The sequence below is a fragment of the Pelodiscus sinensis genome, chromosome 14, assembly GCF_052426305.1.
Source record: "Pelodiscus sinensis isolate ZL-2025 chromosome 14, ASM5242630v1, whole genome shotgun sequence".
NCBI classification, from domain to species: domain Eukaryota; kingdom Metazoa; phylum Chordata; order Testudines; family Trionychidae; genus Pelodiscus; species Pelodiscus sinensis.
The window spans coordinates 20,296,222-20,315,682 of NC_143065.1; the positions used below are offsets into that span (position 1 = coordinate 20,296,222).

The 19,461-nt window shown below is 40.7% G+C and overlaps 1 protein-coding gene across 1 annotated transcript in view; it reads left to right on the forward strand.

The window, feature by feature from the left end:
• Positions 1-12,211, forward strand: part of WDR72 (WD repeat domain 72) — a 216,777-nt gene extending 204,566 nt beyond the window's left edge. The window contains exons 19-20 of the mRNA XM_014580591.4: positions 4,821-4,925; positions 11,573-12,211. Of these exons, the coding sequence (XP_014436077.3) occupies positions 4,821-4,925; positions 11,573-11,628 (161 nt within the window). The 3' untranslated portion in view covers positions 11,629-12,211. The remainder of the gene's footprint in view (positions 1-4,820; positions 4,926-11,572) is intronic.
• The last annotated feature ends 7,250 nt before the right edge of the window (positions 12,212-19,461 follow it).

Genomic DNA, 19,461 nt, shown 5'->3' on the forward strand with positions numbered 1-19,461 from the left:
GGCCTCTTTACGCCACTCTGGCAATGTAAGATGGCCTTAAAGTGGGCATCTATTTTACACGTACTTTAAGGCCCCTTTATACTGCCAGAGCAGAGCAAAGGGGTCTTGCTGTGAATGAGGATCAGACTATTCACATCACACTCCCTGTTAGTACCTGTCCCAAGTCAGGCAAGCTAATGATCCAACCAGCGGACCAAATTTAGTGATAAATCCTGGTCACATGATACCACCTGAGGGATGTTAAGAATAAATTACATAGGTCTCATCAATGTTATGGGAAAGATTATAGTTCCTTTTAGGTATCAGAAACGTACTAAGAATCTTTTCAGTGTGTGGATATTTGATAATAAACATTCTTTTCCTGTGACTGGGATATTTTAAGTTTTGTCTCAAGACAGAGTGAAGTGGAGGAGACTTATAGATGACCTATGCTCCACTCAGAGTACAAGAGTTTAATAATAAGAAGTTAGTGTCAGTTGTAAGATTTAACTTGCTGCACTTTCTCCACTGTTATATAATACTGTTCTGACTTTCACTATGTGGGCCACAGTGTTCCTTTCTTATTTTTAACTTTTAATTCTCTTTGTTCGTTTGTCTTTTAGGAGCTTTATTGTAAGGAACATTCCACTTCAAAATGTGCACATAATACATGATATTTTTTGGGAAAAAAAGTTCTGATGTTATCATTATGTAACTTACTAGGGGTATCTCTCAGGGCTGATCTACACTACCACAGTAAATCAAACTAACTTACACAAGTTAGTTATGTGAATAATGTAACTGAAGTTGACATTGTTAGATCCATGTACCATGGTGCATTGTGTCGAAGGGAGAGCATCTCCCATTGAGTTCCCTTGTGCTTCTCAATGAGGTGGAGTACACAAATCGATGGAAGAATGCTCTCCCATTGATTTAGCATGTCTTCACCAGACCCACTAAATCCACACTCGCTGCATCAACTGTAGCAGGGCTGATCTACTGGCAAGTGACAACATATCCTGAGTGTTATCTGATGAGATCTATGTACTGCTTTATCATTGAATAGGCAGAAACACACAAACTCTGCAGGCTGTTTGATCTCCTATTAATGAGTTTCTTATAAACACCTTCCTTATGTAAAAATGACTTTTAAGAATTAGATCTGAAGCTTGTTATAAATAATACAGTACACAGTATGACGAGCATTCATTTAAATGTACATTTTGGTTTGTTCGTTTTTATCTCAAATGTTTTTAGATTCGATGCTACCATTTCCCCATAGGCAGGGATACAATTATCCAGAAAAACATGTTTGTAGAATTGCAGGCCTCATTTGCACAAGTGACTAACACTTATATAGAAAGTGAAAAAGAACTCAATTATGACCCATCCCTTGGTAACACCTCACACCTCTGACATCCCTGGATCACAAATCTAGAGGCAGGGGAGGGTAGGGGCTGCTTGGTCAAAAGGCCTCCCCAAGAAATCCATGGCTTTACCTCCTCTATGTTTGGGCTAGCCAAGTTAACGGCACATGAGAGTGTATGATAATTGCCCTACATGATATATTCTCTTTCTCCTGCAGTGTAATTCCCCAAAGAGAGATTCCAAAGGAACTGTGACTCAGAGGTGTGAAATGTGACTCAATATCACATCACATTTTGGGTTAAACTACAAGTCAGTATTTGCTGCCACAGAAATGATATTGTCTCAGCTGGATGCAATGCTATACAGAGTCAGCCTCTTATAGACACTACAGCCCTGGGTCAAAACCCAAAGGGTATGTCTACACTAGCTCGTTAATTCGAGCTAGGTAGGCAAATGAGGTGACCGGAGTTGCAAATGAAGGCCGGGATTTAAATATCCCGGGCTTTATTTGCATGTTTCCGTCCAGTCGCCACAAAATTTCAGTAGCCCGAACTCACTGCCACGCGGCTACACGCGGTGGTGAAACGTTAATTCGAACTAAGTCCTTAGTGAAATATCAAAATGGCGACCAGATGGGAACATGCAAATAAAGCCCAGGATATTTAAATCCTGGTCTTCATTTGCAACTCCGGTCGCCTCATTTGCCTACCTAGCTCGAATTAACGAGCTAGTGTAGACATACCCAAAGTCTGGAGGAGGTGCTCCAGGCTCCTAGAAAAAGTCAGGCCTCAGGTGGAAGGGGCAGGGCTGATCTGCCCAGACAGCATCATGTGACCCTCCCCCAGCCAGCCCTTAGCACCATCTGGTCTGCACCTCCTGTGGCTCCAGAGGCAATATAAAGAGCCCGGGGTTCCAGTCCCCTCGCCACCCCCTTTGGCAAGCCTCCACTACAGAGTTAGGCCAATGCAAGTCAGCTTGAATTGAACTAACTATGTAAGTGTCAGAGGGGTAGTTGTGTTAGTCTGAATCTGCATAAACAACGAGAAGTCCTGTGGCACGTTATAGATTAAGAGATTTATTGGAGGATAAGCTTATATGGGCAAAGACCTACTTCATCAGATGCATGTCTATGTAAGTGTCTATACTAAAATTTCACTTCCCCCAATGTAACTGCCTCACTACAATGACTTAATAACTCTGCCTACATGAGAGGAATAGAGTTCACATGGATGTAGTCAGGTCGATGCAGTGTCAATGTAGGCACTATGTTGCTTACATCTACTGTTACTGACTTTCAGAAACCATCCCGCAATGCCCCATGCTGATAGTACAGTCAGTACAAGTGCACCTAGTGAAAACACACACCACCAACACAGGGAGCAAAGTGTAGACGTGTCCCAATTATTTCATTACTGCTGCAGCTATATGCTGATATAAATTAGGTCAACTTAATTTTGTAGTGAAGATATGCCTTCAAAATGTCACAAATAATTATAGGATGGTGCAGATTGTTTGCACACCCACTCATGGGAGGAGGGAGTTGAGGTTCCTCTCACTCCAGTCGGTGAAGGGTGCAGTGGGGTTAGCTGTGATTCTCTGAGGTTAGGTCTACACTTCTGACCTATGTCAATATAACTATGTCTCTCAGGGGGGCCGCTGCATAGGTTGGCCCCAGCAGTGCTCCCTGGGTGGGGGGGTGGGGGAGGGTGCCACTCATGCTGGCGGGAGGGGGGGGGGATGCACACACTGGGTAGCCTGGTAATGCTAGAGGAAATGGGCTAGAGGAAGTGGCGCTTCCAAGGGGTGGCGTGGTCTTCTCTCCCTCCCCCGCCTGACAGAGTCTTCTCCCCTTCTCCCCTCTGGCAGGGCTATTTCTGCCCCTCCTCCAGCTGGGTCTTTCCTCCCCATCTGGTAGGGACCTTTCCCCCACCCCATCCAGCAGGGGTCTTTTCGTCCCTTTCCCATCCAGTGGGGCTTTCTCTCCCTTCCCCCCATTTTGGCAGGACTTTCTCTCCAGGGTTTTCTCCCCCGTCCCATCCAGCAGTGCCTTCTCCCCCTTCCCCTCCCCCCCACCTGACAGGGCTTTCTCTCCACCACCATCCTCCTGTCCAGCAACGCTTTTTCTGCCCCTCCTCCCATCTGGTGGGGCCTTCCCCACCCTCTCTGGCAAAGCCTTACCCCCCCACACACACCTTCAGTTCACCAGGGCTCTCTCGTTTAGCCCATCTGAAGGGGCTTACTCTCCACCTCCATCCAGCAGAGCCTGTTTTCCCCACCCCTACCCTGTCCATCAGGGCCTTCTTGCTCCCCCTGTTCAGCAAGGCTTTTTCTGTCTCTCCCCCCATCCAGTAGGGGCTTTTTCTCCCCCTTCCCCTCAATCTGGCCGGGGTCTTTTCTCTCCCATCCCACTCCATCTGACAGAAGCCTTTACTCTCTCCCCTCCCCCATCCATGCATCTGGGCCTTTTCTTCCCCCCAGGGTTCCGGGGAGGAGTTTAGGGCAGGGGAGCCACTTACCCGGACCAGTGGCCAGCAAAAGGGCAAGTCCCAGCTGGCTACCTTTTTGGTGGTGTGGTCCTCCCGACCCCCAGTGATCATTATGCAGTTTCAGCTCTCCCGCACACTCACTGCCCCCCAGTGGCCATGCTTCAGTATAGTGTCCCTCCAAAAAGCTCCCCCCTTCCATCTTGTAGAAAACAGTCCCATTCCCAACACGTCCCATGTTCCTGGCACAACCAAAGCCTGACCTTACTTTAAGTTAGGAGATAAGGAAGATGCATACCAAATTTGGTGATCCTAGTCTTACCATTTAGGAGGAGTTCTTAAAGAAATGGACTCACAAACAGACAGATGCACATTTCTAAAATATATAGATAGATTTTAAAATTCAGAGCTCTTTGAGAGTAGTTTCTCATCTTCAGAATCACAAATATTCACAAGCTAAATAAAAAAAAATGTAAGATAATCTACACACTTCAATTGAGTCTTTTTTTTTGCTGTTACACTTCATTCCACATCACATTTCAAGTGTCTTGTGTAGCACATTTTTAAAAAAAAAGATTAATATAGACCAAACTAAAATACAGTTCTACTCCACAGTGTGTAATTCCAGTTTTTTACAAGACCTTCTAATTGATTATTTACTCCATTTACCAGTTTCTTCTGGTGAAGCAAGTGAGCATTTTGTTGGTCTAATAATGTACTTTATTAGTTCAAGTTCATGAAGTTTTTCCACGACAATGGGATCACATTTAAGTTGATGTCTCAAACTTCTGTTCCAAAAGAGTTATATCTGTAGAGTTTTCAACTATTATGTGCCTGCCAATAAATATTTATGAGGATCCACTTTATTTTTAATGTATTATTTGTGTTTGCAAAACATGAGCTCAGTGTTGAAAGAACTATAGCAAAGAAGAAAAGTGTTTTATTTGTGAATATATTACAATTTTCCACCCTATTTTTCTTTCTTTATAGCTGCAGTGAGTGTGGACAAGCATGACAGCTGCTCAAACTCAGCAAACTTCCAAGGAGTTGAGGATATGCCTGACAGATGTGTCATGGAAGAGTCTGAGAGTCCAGGTGAGAGCCCTTTAAAGATAGTTACTGAGTATCAAATGATAAATATGACATGGCTTTTGAGCCAATCAAAAAAGCACATTGTAATGCTGTTTCCTTTTTAGCAGGTGCAATGTCAATTAATGGTCACCTCCTGGGGTCATAGTGTGGAGCTGTTATCCTTTCCTCTTTTATCAAGCATTCAAGTCCTGGAAAGGATAAAGGCTTTATGACCAAAAAGAAAACTGACACTACTAGTTCATTATAATTAGTTTGGGACTAAACTGCTTAGTTAATATATGTACATTGTCTGACCCTTTGAAGGTAGAGTAAGATTATGAAAAATCAGAAGGATTATACTGACTATAGCTGAATATAAAGCAGGTGTTCAAATATGATAGGTCTGGAGAAAAGCAATTTGACAGTGTTAAAACCTGCTTCCTTTTTCAAATCAACTCACACTAGTTATTTCAAGAAATGATTTTTAAGAGTGAAATGAGTAATGACAGTGATATACATAAGGTGCCTCCCCTTCTAGTGGCTATGGGATTTCTCTTAATGTTGCTTATTTCTGTATTTATACTTGGAGTATGTGAGAAAGTTGCACCCGAAGAGGGGGATAACTAAGTTTAAAGTGCATCTCGTTGTGGCTGATTAAAAACATAGAGTGTGATTAAATCTAAAAAAGGCAAGCAAGGTGTGTCTGGTCCCTATAGCAATGTGTATGAAACATGCACACAGTATCATTTAGTGAAAGAGTTAAATATATTTTTTTCACTTGATATTTTCCTTTCCTGCTTTATCTGGTTACTGTGTACCCTCTTGCATCTTTGTGTGCTGATCCGTGTATCATATTTTTGATTCATCCGCTCTGCGGCCTGTCAGCTTAGTTAAGAGATTTCCAAATCTTGCAGCCTGCACTGACAGGGGGCAGCTGCCAACAGTCCCCTGATCCTTCCCCAAGGAGCACTGCTGAGATTTAATTTTCAGTGAAAGGGTGCAGTCTGAAATCCATGTCAAGTCCCCTAAGTCATCTCAGAACCCAGATAGGACCCATGGCTATGGGATTATATTTCAGTGCACTCCACTCCTTCAAGATTCCTTGGGAGCTGAACTGCTGTCATGTACCTGATTTGAACTTCATTTCCTTTTCATCTTTTCCACAGAAATGAGCGGTGATATGTTTTAGAATAATTGAAATCAGTGAATTGTAAATCTGCATCTATTTTCAAGCCACTTTGGCTTGGTCTCCCTACCTTGCAAAATCCAGTATCGGACTTAAAAATAACGGGTACCATGGTAAGGAGACATATTTAATACACCAAACCATCCAGTGTGCCATACCTTAAAGCTTATGCCCTTCAGGAACTGTCCATAAACCTTTCTAGAACTCTTACAGATAACAAATGTACAGCCTCATTTTTGACGTGTTCTGGACAGAAGTTTTAAAGAATTACTGGTAATTAAGATTAATAGTAATAACTTGTTCTGGTGACAATTAATTTAGAATTAATTATATTAATTTTATCCTTCCTTTAAGTTGTTTTGAATGACAGAGTCTGCATGTCACTGGAGGAGAGTATAGAATATATTGTTCTCCAGACCATATATGTGAAATAAAGAAAAGGATGTCAGGTTGTCCAGAGGTGACTATTGATTGGGAAAAAATGTTTGTTGATAAAGAATCTAAACTTAAAAACTGAGTTTTATTCTGTCCATCTGACATCATTAAACTGGTAATAAACAATGAATTACTCTGGCTTTTCTCTCTGCCCATTCCTGCATTTTAAGACATCTTGCCTTGTAGGTCTGAAAATCTCTGGAGATTTCACTACTGGTCTCACTGCTTTCCACTGAGAATTTGTGGCTTGGTTGTCATGGAGACATCGTATTTCTCCAAGAATTGCTCATATTGATCCGTGGACAGGCGTAAATGGCCAGGCGAATGTGAGGAGTAAAGGGGGCTGGGCAGTACTATAAAATGACCAGAGGTTATGGGTCGGAAATAAGCTCATAGCAAACACTTAGGTAAAGAGAAAGAAACAGTTTCATTTTGTTTCAGGATTTCGTTTTTGCACTTTGTGCCATTGTCTTCTTTCACTATAGACTGAAAGAAACTTGTTAGTCACTTGTCATGTCAGATCTTTGGTGCTTGTCCTGACACAGCTGTCAGCCTTCCAGCTCTGTGCAGTTCAGGGACACACAACAAAGAGCCAGCAACATGAATTATTTATTGCTCCTTGTGTGGATGAAATTCTGTGATAAGAAATTAAGACACTTCTGACAGAAGCGTTTGTTTGAAAAGAAAGATTTTGGTGATAGAAGGCTTGAAGTTGACCACTTACTTTTTTGTAGGCAAACATTAAAACAGTAATGTAACATTTAGTTGGATACTGTTTTCTTTAGTCTTTGTCATGTGTTTTTACTTTGTAGCATATTTTACTATTTGAGAGCATGAAGGATGTCATTGTTTGACTTGATGATATCTGCTACTTCAGAATCTGTGTCCCATGAATTTAGAGCCTAAAAAAAACGTAGACGCTCCAAATAAGTTGTTATGAAACATTGACCCATATAGATTTTCAGAGTAATTTGCATTTTGCTTACAGTATTTTGGCATATGTGCATTTCCCATAGAAACACCATTAAGGAGCATATTGACTTTAACACCTCTTTTGATGAGAAGAGGATGAAAGTATTACAATGAATGTACAAAGAGCTGCATAAGTATCCTTAGAAAGGTACTTTATTATAACTTTTATTGGAACTAGTATGGGTTACAGCTGTGCAGAACCCATACTAATAGATGTGACTGTATCGTTTGTTTTATGATGATCCCGCTAATGTATTCAGAATGCTTTTCAAACCGATTTTCATTCTGTAGAATCTTGCACAATTTATTTACTTATGTTGGTTTTACCCTTCCCAATGTTCCACACTGATACACTCCCTCCCATTGCTGCAGATCTGGCCTCCAGCAATCACAGAAAAAGGCATATACTGAGGTGAATAGCAGGAATTCATTAGACAAGCCAAAAAACTAATCTGGGATTTACCTGTAATTCTCAATGTCCATATGACTAGTCTCTGACAGGTAATAGAACCCCTCAGCCTGTAGTTTCCTCTTGGATAATTCATCAATACACATTTTTCACCTGCGCTAGGCACAGGTAAACACCAGCTTAGGGTTACTTGCCTGGGCAAATTGGATTCTAATTGTTCTCTTGCATGTACCTACAAGCTGCCATTTTCTGAGATAGTGGCTCATGTTTGTATCAGCTCCAGCATTTCCTCTGGGCTTCTATCCCGGATGCCTAATACTATGTTTGTGTTTGCCATTCTTTCTAACATGCAAAGCTATGGCTCTTCAAATTGCTTTGGCCTGTAACACAATAATCAAATAATGTCAACATTTCGTGTTTATGGAACTGGCTATCTAGGCATATCAAAACACTTTACAAATATTAACTGACCCTCACAATGCCCCCATGAGGGAGGAGTTACCAGCCCCATCTTCCAAAGTGGAAAACTGAAACACAGAGGTGTTAAGTGACTTCCCAAGTTAGTGCACCAAGTCTGGGAAGAGACCCCAGATGTCCTGATGCTTACTCTCCTAGGAGGCCTACATACCTTTCTTTTCCAGGGAGGAGTACTGCTGCAGGCCTACTTCCTGCTTTCTTCACCATCCATGCAGAAGTCTTGCAGGAGCATTATGGGGGCCTAGGTCCATAAAGTTGGAGGGGACAAGGCAGAAAATTCTTTTTATTTTACCCACAGAAACGCAAAGGGAAAGTAGCACAATTTAATGCAGGCTGAGATTTCTTTGCTTTCTGTTCTGCCCGTTAGTATGACCCAGTAAGGGGAGCCCCTGAAAGCCTGGGTCATGCAGGACCTGTGCTGTCTGGATGAGAGCAAGTGGGGCCAGGTGGAAGAGCATAGGCAATGAGAATTGGCACAAATCATGCGATATTCACCAGATAAACAGGTAGAAACCAGACATTTCCAGTGGTAGTGGCAACTGATCACATTCCTCTAATGGAAGAGTGAGTAAGAAGGTGGAGGCTGAAACTAGCTGAGCATTTTCTCCCCTGCATGGGTGTAATGGGGTGTACAAATGCCATGCTGAAGAAGAAAGGATTAAGGAGTTCCTCTGGGCCCAGCTCTGCACAAGCTGGAGGAAAAGCTTAATAAGGGAATGGGAGTATCACAGTGGCAGGAAGATGGAGGAAGCAACTCACATGCACTCCAAATTTCTGGGAAGGAGGTCCCCCAGGAGCTCCTGCTGTCTGAGGCCTGGTGATACTGACCTGACCAAGCTTTCAAAGGAGGTTTCTTCTGACTTGATTTTCATGTTCAGGTATTTACTTTATCCTGTGGGAACAGCACCTCAAAGCACAGGGCTTTGCTTCCTACTGCTGGGCCCTGGATTGGAGCCTGGTGAAGAGGGTGGGCCCAAACTTCTCTACCAGCACCTAAAGAGGTGATACTGATAGATGTCTGTACCTCAGTAGGAAATATAGTTGGGGAAGGTGCCGGTAGTCCTGGGGTCTGTCTAAAGGGATAAGCCTTTGCTAATTTCTGAAGACTTCCATATTATTGGACTCTTCATGTGTGCCCTGAAAAGGGTGAACTTGGGTGTGTGTCCTGGCCGAACCTGAGTCACTGACAGGCTAGACCAGCTCAGGGAAGAGGTGTAGTGAGAAAGGAGAGTGCTCAGGAAGAAGACAACATTCCATCCCCCTGCCTGACCACAATGCAGCACTGGTAGTGAGTGTTCCCATTGACAATGGGTTATTGCTGTTTAAAAGAGCATGGGACCCCATGTGATGGCCTTCAAAAGTCTGTCAGTGCCAATTTGGTTAAGCCGAGAACATCCATTTGTGCAGCTTAAATCTTCCTGTCACTTCACTCTGAAAACATTGCTTCTAAATAATATGCTCCTCACTCTCTGACAAGGCTGGACAGAAAAAAAATTCTACTTGGATTTCTGACACTAGTAAAAAAATGCCTGTAGTTTCATAATCTTGCTTAGTTTCTTGTCCCCAAAAATCCTGACCACAAATGCGTTGGTAAACAATGTGTGGCCCTCCCTGAGATTTCATCCATGAGAGATAGCACTACACTGAGTGGAAAAATGAATAAAAAAGGAAAGATTGCAGTGGGCCAAGTGCAGCTGAGAGCTATGAATATGCAACGCTGGGACTGACTGTGTTAACAAGCTTCAGAGGAGTAGCTGAGTTAGTCTGTAACAGGAAAAACTTAAAAAATAACAAAGAGTCTAGTAGCACCTTAAAGACTAACAAAACATATAGATGGTATCATGAGCTTCCGTGGGCAAAACCCAGTTCTTCAGATGACAGAAGTATTAGAAGTCCAGTCCAGAAGTGTTGTTAACAGTCAGGTCATAATTACCTGTTAGAATACCCAATTAACAGTCTCCAGTCTATATGCAACTCTAAGATGTGTTATTTAGATCAAAGCAGTACCACTTATATCTTTGGTCAATGTCCTGTTTGTTGGAACTTGATGTTCAAATCTAGGTTTTTCCATGAAGTTTTACAGCTGCAGAGAAACTTACGAAAAATCAAACCTTTTTCTGGCTCAGGTACCAATATTGCAGCAGAAATCAGGTAACAGTAAACAAGGAAAGATTTAGGAATGGAATGCTGGCCGAGCTGCTGCTGATGCATGAAGCAGAAACAATGTGAAATGTGTGGACAACCCATTAATCATAACCACAGATAACACATGATCTATGTTAAATAAAACTTTATAAACATTTCATCATAGTGAAAGTATCAATTAAAATATACCATATGTAATTTAGCATTCAGTTTCAAAGTATTAAATATTATTAGTTCAAGATTTCATAGTATGGTATGAAAAATGTTTTATATCTATATAAACATAACTTGACATCTACTTTTAATTAATCAAATAATCTCCTGGATTTTAGCTGTAATTATTAGGACTGCAAAATAATTGTTTGTTTTTACCTCTTTCTGTCTGTTCTTACCTTATCTCTTCATTGCTTCCACTTAAACAATAACTTTTAAAATATTGCTTGTATTGAGTATTTTATGTTAAGACTATAAGTATATCAGCTAGGAAAATTCATGTATCTAAAATTTTGATTGATTGACTAATTCCCATTTCTGCTAGACTCCTGATACATGGTACAGGACTCACATCTCATACCTGAATATTATAACTCACTATTACTCTTATTTCCACTTATTCTACAATAAGTTTAATTGAAAGAATGTATGCATTCCATCAGCAAGTGAAGTGAAAATGCAAGTAATCTGTTAACATCTAAAAGGAATCAATTGTCTCCTTCCAAAATTGGGAAGTTTTGAATGCGTAACACAGAAGTCTGCTGTGTTGAATTACTTTCAGGAGATACATATGCAGTCTCATGCCAGTTTGGCTTTGACATTGCTTTTTTGATGTCTGCACTTTGATGGGATTAAATATTTTGTGGTTGTAGGTTGTGGTGTACTTGAGTACTTGCATAATGTTGATGCATAGCTTAATTTCACTACAAATACTTGAGGGTTTTTAGCATTTTATAAAGTGATTTATAATGAACTCTTTCAAACAAGTGAAGCTGTGCCTGTTAATCATACCACAGAATGTTCCAAAGACAAATGAATACATTTGTTTTCCAGATGAGAGGAAACAGCTTCCTTGGACGTCCAAGGTGCGTTCCTGCAAAGTGTGCTAGATAAGCCTGCTTATCCAATGGAACTAGAAGGTACAACAGGGAAACTGAAAACGCAGGATTTTTTCATGGGACAACATATTTTTACTGTGTTTTGATACAAGAAATACTCAGTTTATATTGTTTCTCACTATGCTTTTCACGATTAATTTTCAAAGTATCTTTCATAGCAGCTGTTTTTCTTTTCTCAGTTACTGGTTCCAGGTACAATGCCAGCCCTTCAGTAGAATCACATTGATTGAATAAATCTAGATTTTTGTTAACATATGCAACATTAAATGATTCCTTCTTCTTGAGATGTTTTTCCACTAACAGGAGCAATGACTCCCAATCATAAGATATTGATTTACCATAATGCTTTTAAAGTGAATTTTACTAATAATGACAAAATGTCTGTATCTGGTAAATATTACATTTGACAAATTTGAAGATTTAAATCATTGTTAAATGTTCTCTATCTTGTTAATGTTAATAAACTAAAATTGTTATTGATAACATTTCAACATGGGGAAGACTAAATATATTTAAAACTTTGTGCATCAATGTTGCCTGAATTTAAAGAAAAAATATAAGCATTTAATTAAACACCAAATTAAAAATTAACGTGTCTTTGTTTTAGGTAAGTGATTCTGCAGATATCAGTATTAGTCTATAGGAAATTTTCTGTATATGTGTAAAATGTCAATATGAAATTTGGAGAAAACTCTCCATTAACCTAGTATCCACTACTGAAATGCTGCAGTGTGTGGAAATGCTGTGCATATTCCCTAGAATGAGGCATTTCAATATGTATTTACATGGCAGATATAGATAAAACACGGACTTTACACTCCTACATTGGATCCTTCCTTGAGTCTAGTCTGGATCTTGTGCAGTGTGGGCTACATTATGCTCTCTTATTCTGGAGTAACTTCACTGACCTCACTAGAGTTCATTCCAAATTTACACAGCTGTAGCTGAAAGCATATTGTCAGCTGAGATAAATGCAGAATTAATCTGGCTCTCATTGTTTATGTTAAAAGCAGAAATGCAAACAGTAAGAATGTAAAAATGATTAATTTATATCTGAATGTAGCAAAATAGGTAATATGCAATTTCACAGGTGGCAGAGTGAGAGAGAAAATAAGCTCCATTCTTGACTTCACCACTTTCTATTCTTAATGACTGTCTCTTATTTATGCAAGCAGAAACCCAGGGCTTGATATTTCACTGCTGTGGGTAGTGCTGCTTTCAGAGACATTGCTCAAGTCATGATCCTTCTAATTACATTTTTATTTCTTACATACAATGCATTACCTTGCCAGCTTATGAGTATTGCAGCTATATTCATGTGTTGTATTAGTGCGCTTTTAGTCATGGGATCATTGTGTGTGTGTGTGTGTGTGTGTGTGTGTGTGTGTGTATGTGCGCGCTCGCATGAGCGTTAAACCTTATCTAAGCATCCAGTTCTGAAATTACTTCCCTTACTCACGTCATCCCCTTCTTCAGTGTAAAGGGTGCAAATTGGGCCAGAATCAGTTTCTACCAAAGCAATAGCCTCTCTCTCTCTCTCACCAAAAGATATTTTGTATTAAAGGATGTTGCATAGATCAAGGAATTAGCATAGTCCACAACATACTGTTGTGCTGTGGTAACAATTACATTTGTACAACGTGATGTTTGATTGCTTGCTTTTAATTCTACAAAGCACTGCAAATACCAGCAGGCTGCCAATACTGAAAACACTTTGAAATGCTTTCTGCAGTGAAGATTGGTGTTTGGCACACGCTCACGCCATTGTTTATTCACTTTGTGCTAATTATAATTTCAAGTATCTGCAAGGTAATGCATTAACTTTTTCATTGGGTACATTTATTATCCTGGAGAGTACATCCAAGTGGTGTTTTGATTCCTTTTAAACACGTGAGCATGGTGACAGTAGCACCATTTGTTTAGAACAACACATTTGTACCTACTCAACAACTCTATATCTGTGTACAACAATATGCATTAATATTGCTCCTCTAGTTACTAGCAGTACATATGAACCACAATAGCCAAGAAACCATCCCTATTCTAATGCAATGTGGTGCAGCTTTGCAATATTTATCAGATAATTTGATTTTATAAGGCAGTTACAAAGTGTTTGGGAATATATGTTTCAATTGTATGAAGTTAAAGGGTCTCCATCAAGTTGAAACTCATAATCTAACATTGTAATGTCCTTTTCTCGGTTGGAGTTATATACAATTTTGAAAAATGTCTAAGTGACTTACAAACCTAAGTTCCATTTTCAAAAATCATAAGTATTTTTTTAAAGTAAATCTTTATAAGTCAGTGAGACTTAGGCTGCTAAGACAGTTGGGCATTTTTTAAAAAAATTACCCATAATCCATTGCACGATTAAAAAAAATTAAAATAGAACATCCCAGACGTGAAGCCCATGAGAGCTCATGATACTATATATTTTTGTCAGTCTCTAAGGTGCTACAGGACTACTGTACTTGTTTAATATGGAATTTACTTTTTCACTGGAGATGGGTTCAAACCAAAGTCTTAGGCTTAAGAACCCTTTTGAAACTTAGAATTTCCAGTCCAAATTGGATATAGATCAGAAATTTGCAAATGGCGCCTGTATCCTCAAATGGGCTGCTTCCAATTCTCATATCCAAACATCGCAATATTTGCATTAGGAGACTTATTATTAACTGTCAAAAATTCAGCAGTTTGATCTCTGATGTGCCGTTGATTTATTTTTTAAGCTTGAACAGTGGAACACCAGTTGTTTCAATTTCAGGCTTCTATGTACTTGCACAGTGCTGTTGAGTTTGACTGTTCCAGGGAAACATTTTCATAGTGGTAACAACATCTGCTGCCTTCACAGTCCAGATTTTGCTTCCCTTCAGTTATGCTGGTAAAAAGGGAGCAGTGTGCACATAACTAAGGTATTGTGTGCATAAAGAAGGGGAAGAGAGCACTGAGCCTTTATATTCATAATAGTTTTGCTTTGTTTTTGAAAGCCCATATGTGCAAAGTCTAATGTTATCTCTACGACTCCAATACTAGCTTGTCAATTTCCAAATCCATTGCCTCAATTTAAGGGCTGTAATTTCCATTCTGCTGCAACATGAAGCTTAAGAGATAATTGTCTCAGGGATCCTCTCAGACATGTGATAAATTTTGTACTTTTGAATGGCACCTGTTAAAAAAAGGCCAAACAGATGCACATGCATATGCACTCCCTAATGCTTGCCAATTATCTATTTTGCATGGACATTGTATTTATAGTAGGGCAGATATGACAGCCAAGCGATATAAACCATGCAGTTAGTTGACATGTAGCAATGCAGTTTATAAATGTCATTTCTGATTATGGAAGATTCTCAAGTTTACTAATGTTTGCAGGAAGATTTCAGCATGATGGTGTAAATACAATTGTCCAATTTAGAGAATAAAACTCTTCAATTGTCTCTCTGTTTTACATCTGTGTGCCTTTAAGAATCTTACTAAAGCAGAGATGTTGTACTCTCTGAGTTTACATTAAAAATCATGCAGAATTGGAAGTGGATGCTGCTGTCCCTCCTTGGGGAAAACTTCCACTGGGAACAAGCAGGCAAAATAGCATCTCAATGATAAATACATTTCAGCATTACTATGTCCATTACTCCTATTCTATGCAAAATGAGGTTGATGGTTTTTTTCAAATGCCATTACAGTTACTCAGCAGCAAAAAATATAAAGAACATCCTGAACAATATATAATTCACTCTATTTTCCTCTATCCTTCAAATCTTGCAAAATAATGTGCAGACTTCTGAACCCTAGGGATTTTGGTAAGTTGCTCTTTGTACTAAATGTCACTGTGGATTTCTCATGTACCATATCAAGATAGTAAAAAGCATGAAATTTATTTTCATAGCTCTAACATATAATTTGACAGTCAGACTCTCTACAGATCTCCCCCCAGTAAAAGCAATGCATCTGTTGTTTGTTTTGGTGTATAGTCTTCCTGCCATGTAGATGGCAGCAACACTCAAGCCTTGAAATTCACATCAGCTTTTAGTGAAGCTTCATTCCACAACACATTGCTCAAGAATATGTGTTGACATGACATAAAAGGCTGATCTTACGATTAATATCAGCACAATTGTGTACATTTTTAAGCAGCATATGAAGGCACAATCCCTGTATTTAAAAGGCTTTCTATAGTATCTGACAACATATTGTATCTATTAATATGAATATCAGTGTCACATTTTGTTCTGTGTTTTTGGTTGTATTTGGTTTATGCTCATTAAATCACCAGTGTTTTCCTGCTTTGCTAGATTTCATGCATGAGATTGTTTCTCTGGGGGGGGGGGGGAGGGGGGCTGAAGCAGGTGAAGATTTAACAGGGCATTGCCTGCTTTTATTTCCCTTTGGGATGAGTGCAAAATAGCAAGGGCTGGGGGCAGGGAGCTATTTGTGATGTAGGTCATTGTCCATGAGAGAGACAAGGAAGATGATCAGGCAAAGATAACAGGGTGCACAGTGCAGGCACTACCTTTGAGCTCTGCTAAGCATAGTACTTTAGAGAAGAATGTATAAATTATCCTGCAAGGCCCAGCGTAAGCGTCCACATCTGATTAACTTGACATTGGGTAGAATTGTCTGCTCTCTGTGCTTTCTTTGGATGCAAGCTCAGAGGATTGGAAAGGGAAGCACTGAACCTAAGCATGTGATAGCCTCTGTCTCCTCACAGCATCAGCGGAAACCTCATTGAGGTTTCCTCGGGGCATTTTCAGGCCATGCTGGGTAAAAGCAGGTGTGCACAGGTGACTAGAAGCAGTGATTAGTGATACATGAGCAGTGGAATGGGCATTAATATGTAGTTCCTTAGAACAGAAAATATTTTTTTAAATGATCGGGAGGGTGGGTGGTTATTATTTGGCAAGCTAATTTACACTGGGGGGCAAATCCATACTACTTTCTTCAAGGCTTTGAGTTCAGTAGCAGCTCTGGAGTGTCAGGAAGGTCAACTGCCCAGAGAGATAATTGTTCCCACTGCACAGGCTCACAACATCTACTAATGGCAGAATCAGTAATGGGAGGACTGTGATTGTAAGTTCTTTGTGACAAGAACTGGCTTTGTTCTGCATTTCTACAGCCCCTCCCACAACGGGGTCCTGGTTTGGGCCCCCGGTTTGGGCCCCCTGGTTGTTAGGCATTTCACAATTCACATAACTAGTTTATTCTGAAAGTGGCAGAAACCATTGACAACACTGGACGGATGGTTTGGGGTGCTGTCCTCTGAGCCTGATGCTCTGGGGCACAATCTTTCCTGGAGCTCTCCCAGGTGGGGCCTCCCTGGCACTGTGTGTTAAAAGCAGCCTGCTGTCTAAAAGCTGGCTGGCATACATCTGCTCAGCTGCATGTTCATGGCAAAACAAAGAGGGCAGAATCTGGCCCTATCTGCTCTGGAAGGGATTCCCCTGTTGTGTATGTTCATAGAACCATGGTAGCTGAATGGCATACCAGAACCTTTCAGGGAACGGCAATAAAGCATAGCTGGAACCCACTGTGTTCTAACATCCTCAGCTGACTGATTCTCTTGGGCAGCCGTGCCAGCTGCTGCAGGTTAGGGACTGCTGTAAGCTATGCCAGGGGTAGGCAAAGAATCAGGAAGCTGTGTTTACCACTTGGGTGCCCCCTGTATACCTGACCAGATATATTTCAGCAGTACATCCAGCTGAGAACTAGGAGAGAATTGCTTTGCATGTTGGAGGCAACAGCAGGCAGCTGATGGACTTGCCACTCCCAAACGGGCTGCTATGCAAAGAGAGGCCTGCACCAAAAAGCCTCTATTTAATAATGGCTGTTCTGGACAGCAGCATATGTCTATCCATCAGTCCCATGAGGAGAATGGCGTTCACTGTGTGACTATGGTCAGGGCAATGGCTAAGAAAAAATGATGCCTCTATAAATGCTCCATACTCTTGAGCAACACAATGAAATGGACTAAGCCTCAGGGTAGCCAGTGGTAGATCAATAGGACAATTCTCCCATCTGTGGAGCTTCTACCTTTCAGGGAAATGCACTTCTTGGGGGTCCTTAATCTATATAATTGGATACCTTAAAGACTGTGAGATTCTTAGATACCACAGTGAAGGAGGCCTAAAATTAGAAAAAAACATCTATTTACTGCCAAAAATAGGATATGAAGAATCTGGAGAAAAAATACTGAATCAATGCCATTTTTACAGTCATGTCTCAGGGCATAACTCCTCTTCAGGAGCTTGAGATCTGCCACAACGAGGGCTGCATTGTTTAAGAAGTTGCTGAATGGGTTTAATGGATTGACTACTGAGAGAAGACATCATGAGTGAAGATTTATTCCAGGAACTGTTTCTTATATTTGTTGCTTTAGTTATATGGGGTGACAGCCAAATGAATCACTGGATGGTCTTTTGATCTGACAATTTGGGAGTTGCACAAGCAATTAACAGGCAGTCAGCCAATTACAGTGACAAGTGATTAAATTACAGATGTTTGTTGGTCATTTTCATAAAAAAAAGAATCTTCCCAGGAATTTCAGGTTGATTCATTACATGTCATATTGGACTAATAAACTGATGAATGGTTGTCTTGATCTGCTTATCTGTGGGTGCAACTAAATATTGGCATACGTTTACATTCAAAGGACACAATGTCTATGGCTTGTGCATTGCCAATGTTGTATACACCCCTTCAACAATCCATTTTGTAACTCAGTTTCTATTTTCCTTTTTCCACCTCTCTCATAACGGCTCAAACTATCCCTGTATATACTTCAGCCATTTCAATTTGAAGCTTGCGCTGAACTAAGCATGGAAACTGCTCTCCATCTTTCCTAAGCAAGCGTTGCTCCTCTTGGCTCCTTATTTATTTTCCTTGAGCTCAGTAGAGCATTCAATGCTGTATATATTACTCTATCTTTGTGCATTGCCCCCAAAGCTCAGCCTACATCTCAGAGTCACTCTTTTCCTAGATCTGCACTAGCTCTCTAACCTTGCTTTCCTTGTTGATTTTTTTAGACATATGCAACCTCCCCAAGAAAAGTCTGCTTTGCTCAGCCTGTTTTGCTCAGCCTGTTTTCATTCTTAGCTGCCTTTTGTAATCATCAAAGAGTCAGTGGTAGACGTTCCATTGGTTTTAATGGGATTGGAGGACTGTTACCATCATGAAGGTTCCTCACTCCACACTGGTCTGGTACCTCTAGATGGTCACTCAGGTATTAGCTCTTGAGGTCAACACACATGCATGAGCCCCCCACCCACATCCCAGGCAGATCTACAGCATCAATGGCTAGTATGGAAACCGAGGCCTATCCTTTACTCCAGATTCCAGCCCAGGGACCCTCAGCTCAGCAGTCTGGGATTTCTCTCTGTACCCTCACTACTCTTTCCTCTGGTTGCTTCAGACCACCAGGTCCCCTTCTCTTTTTTTGGCCCACCAGTTCTCAAAGCCTCCTCCAGGGAGTAACTGCAACCAATACACCCTGCAGTCTCCAAACCACCTGCTTTTGGGATTTTCTGCTGGTTCCCAGCAGCCCCAAGCTGTAGGCCCTCCACTTGGCTTTATAGGCCCTGCCTGTTCCTGCACACTTCTTACAATTGCTTTCTTCTCTGCCCCAGCTCCTCCAGGTGCAGCCTATGGAGTCAATTGGCTTCCCTGGCTACCTAAACCCCTTGCAGTCCTGTGTAGGGCCAGACACCCTGTCACAGTTACAAATAAATGATAAGGCAAAAATAAAATAGAGGTAAACTACCTTAGTAACAGTCCCCATTCCAGGAATAAATACATTAAAATAGCCAATTACTGACACATCCATGTCTAAGC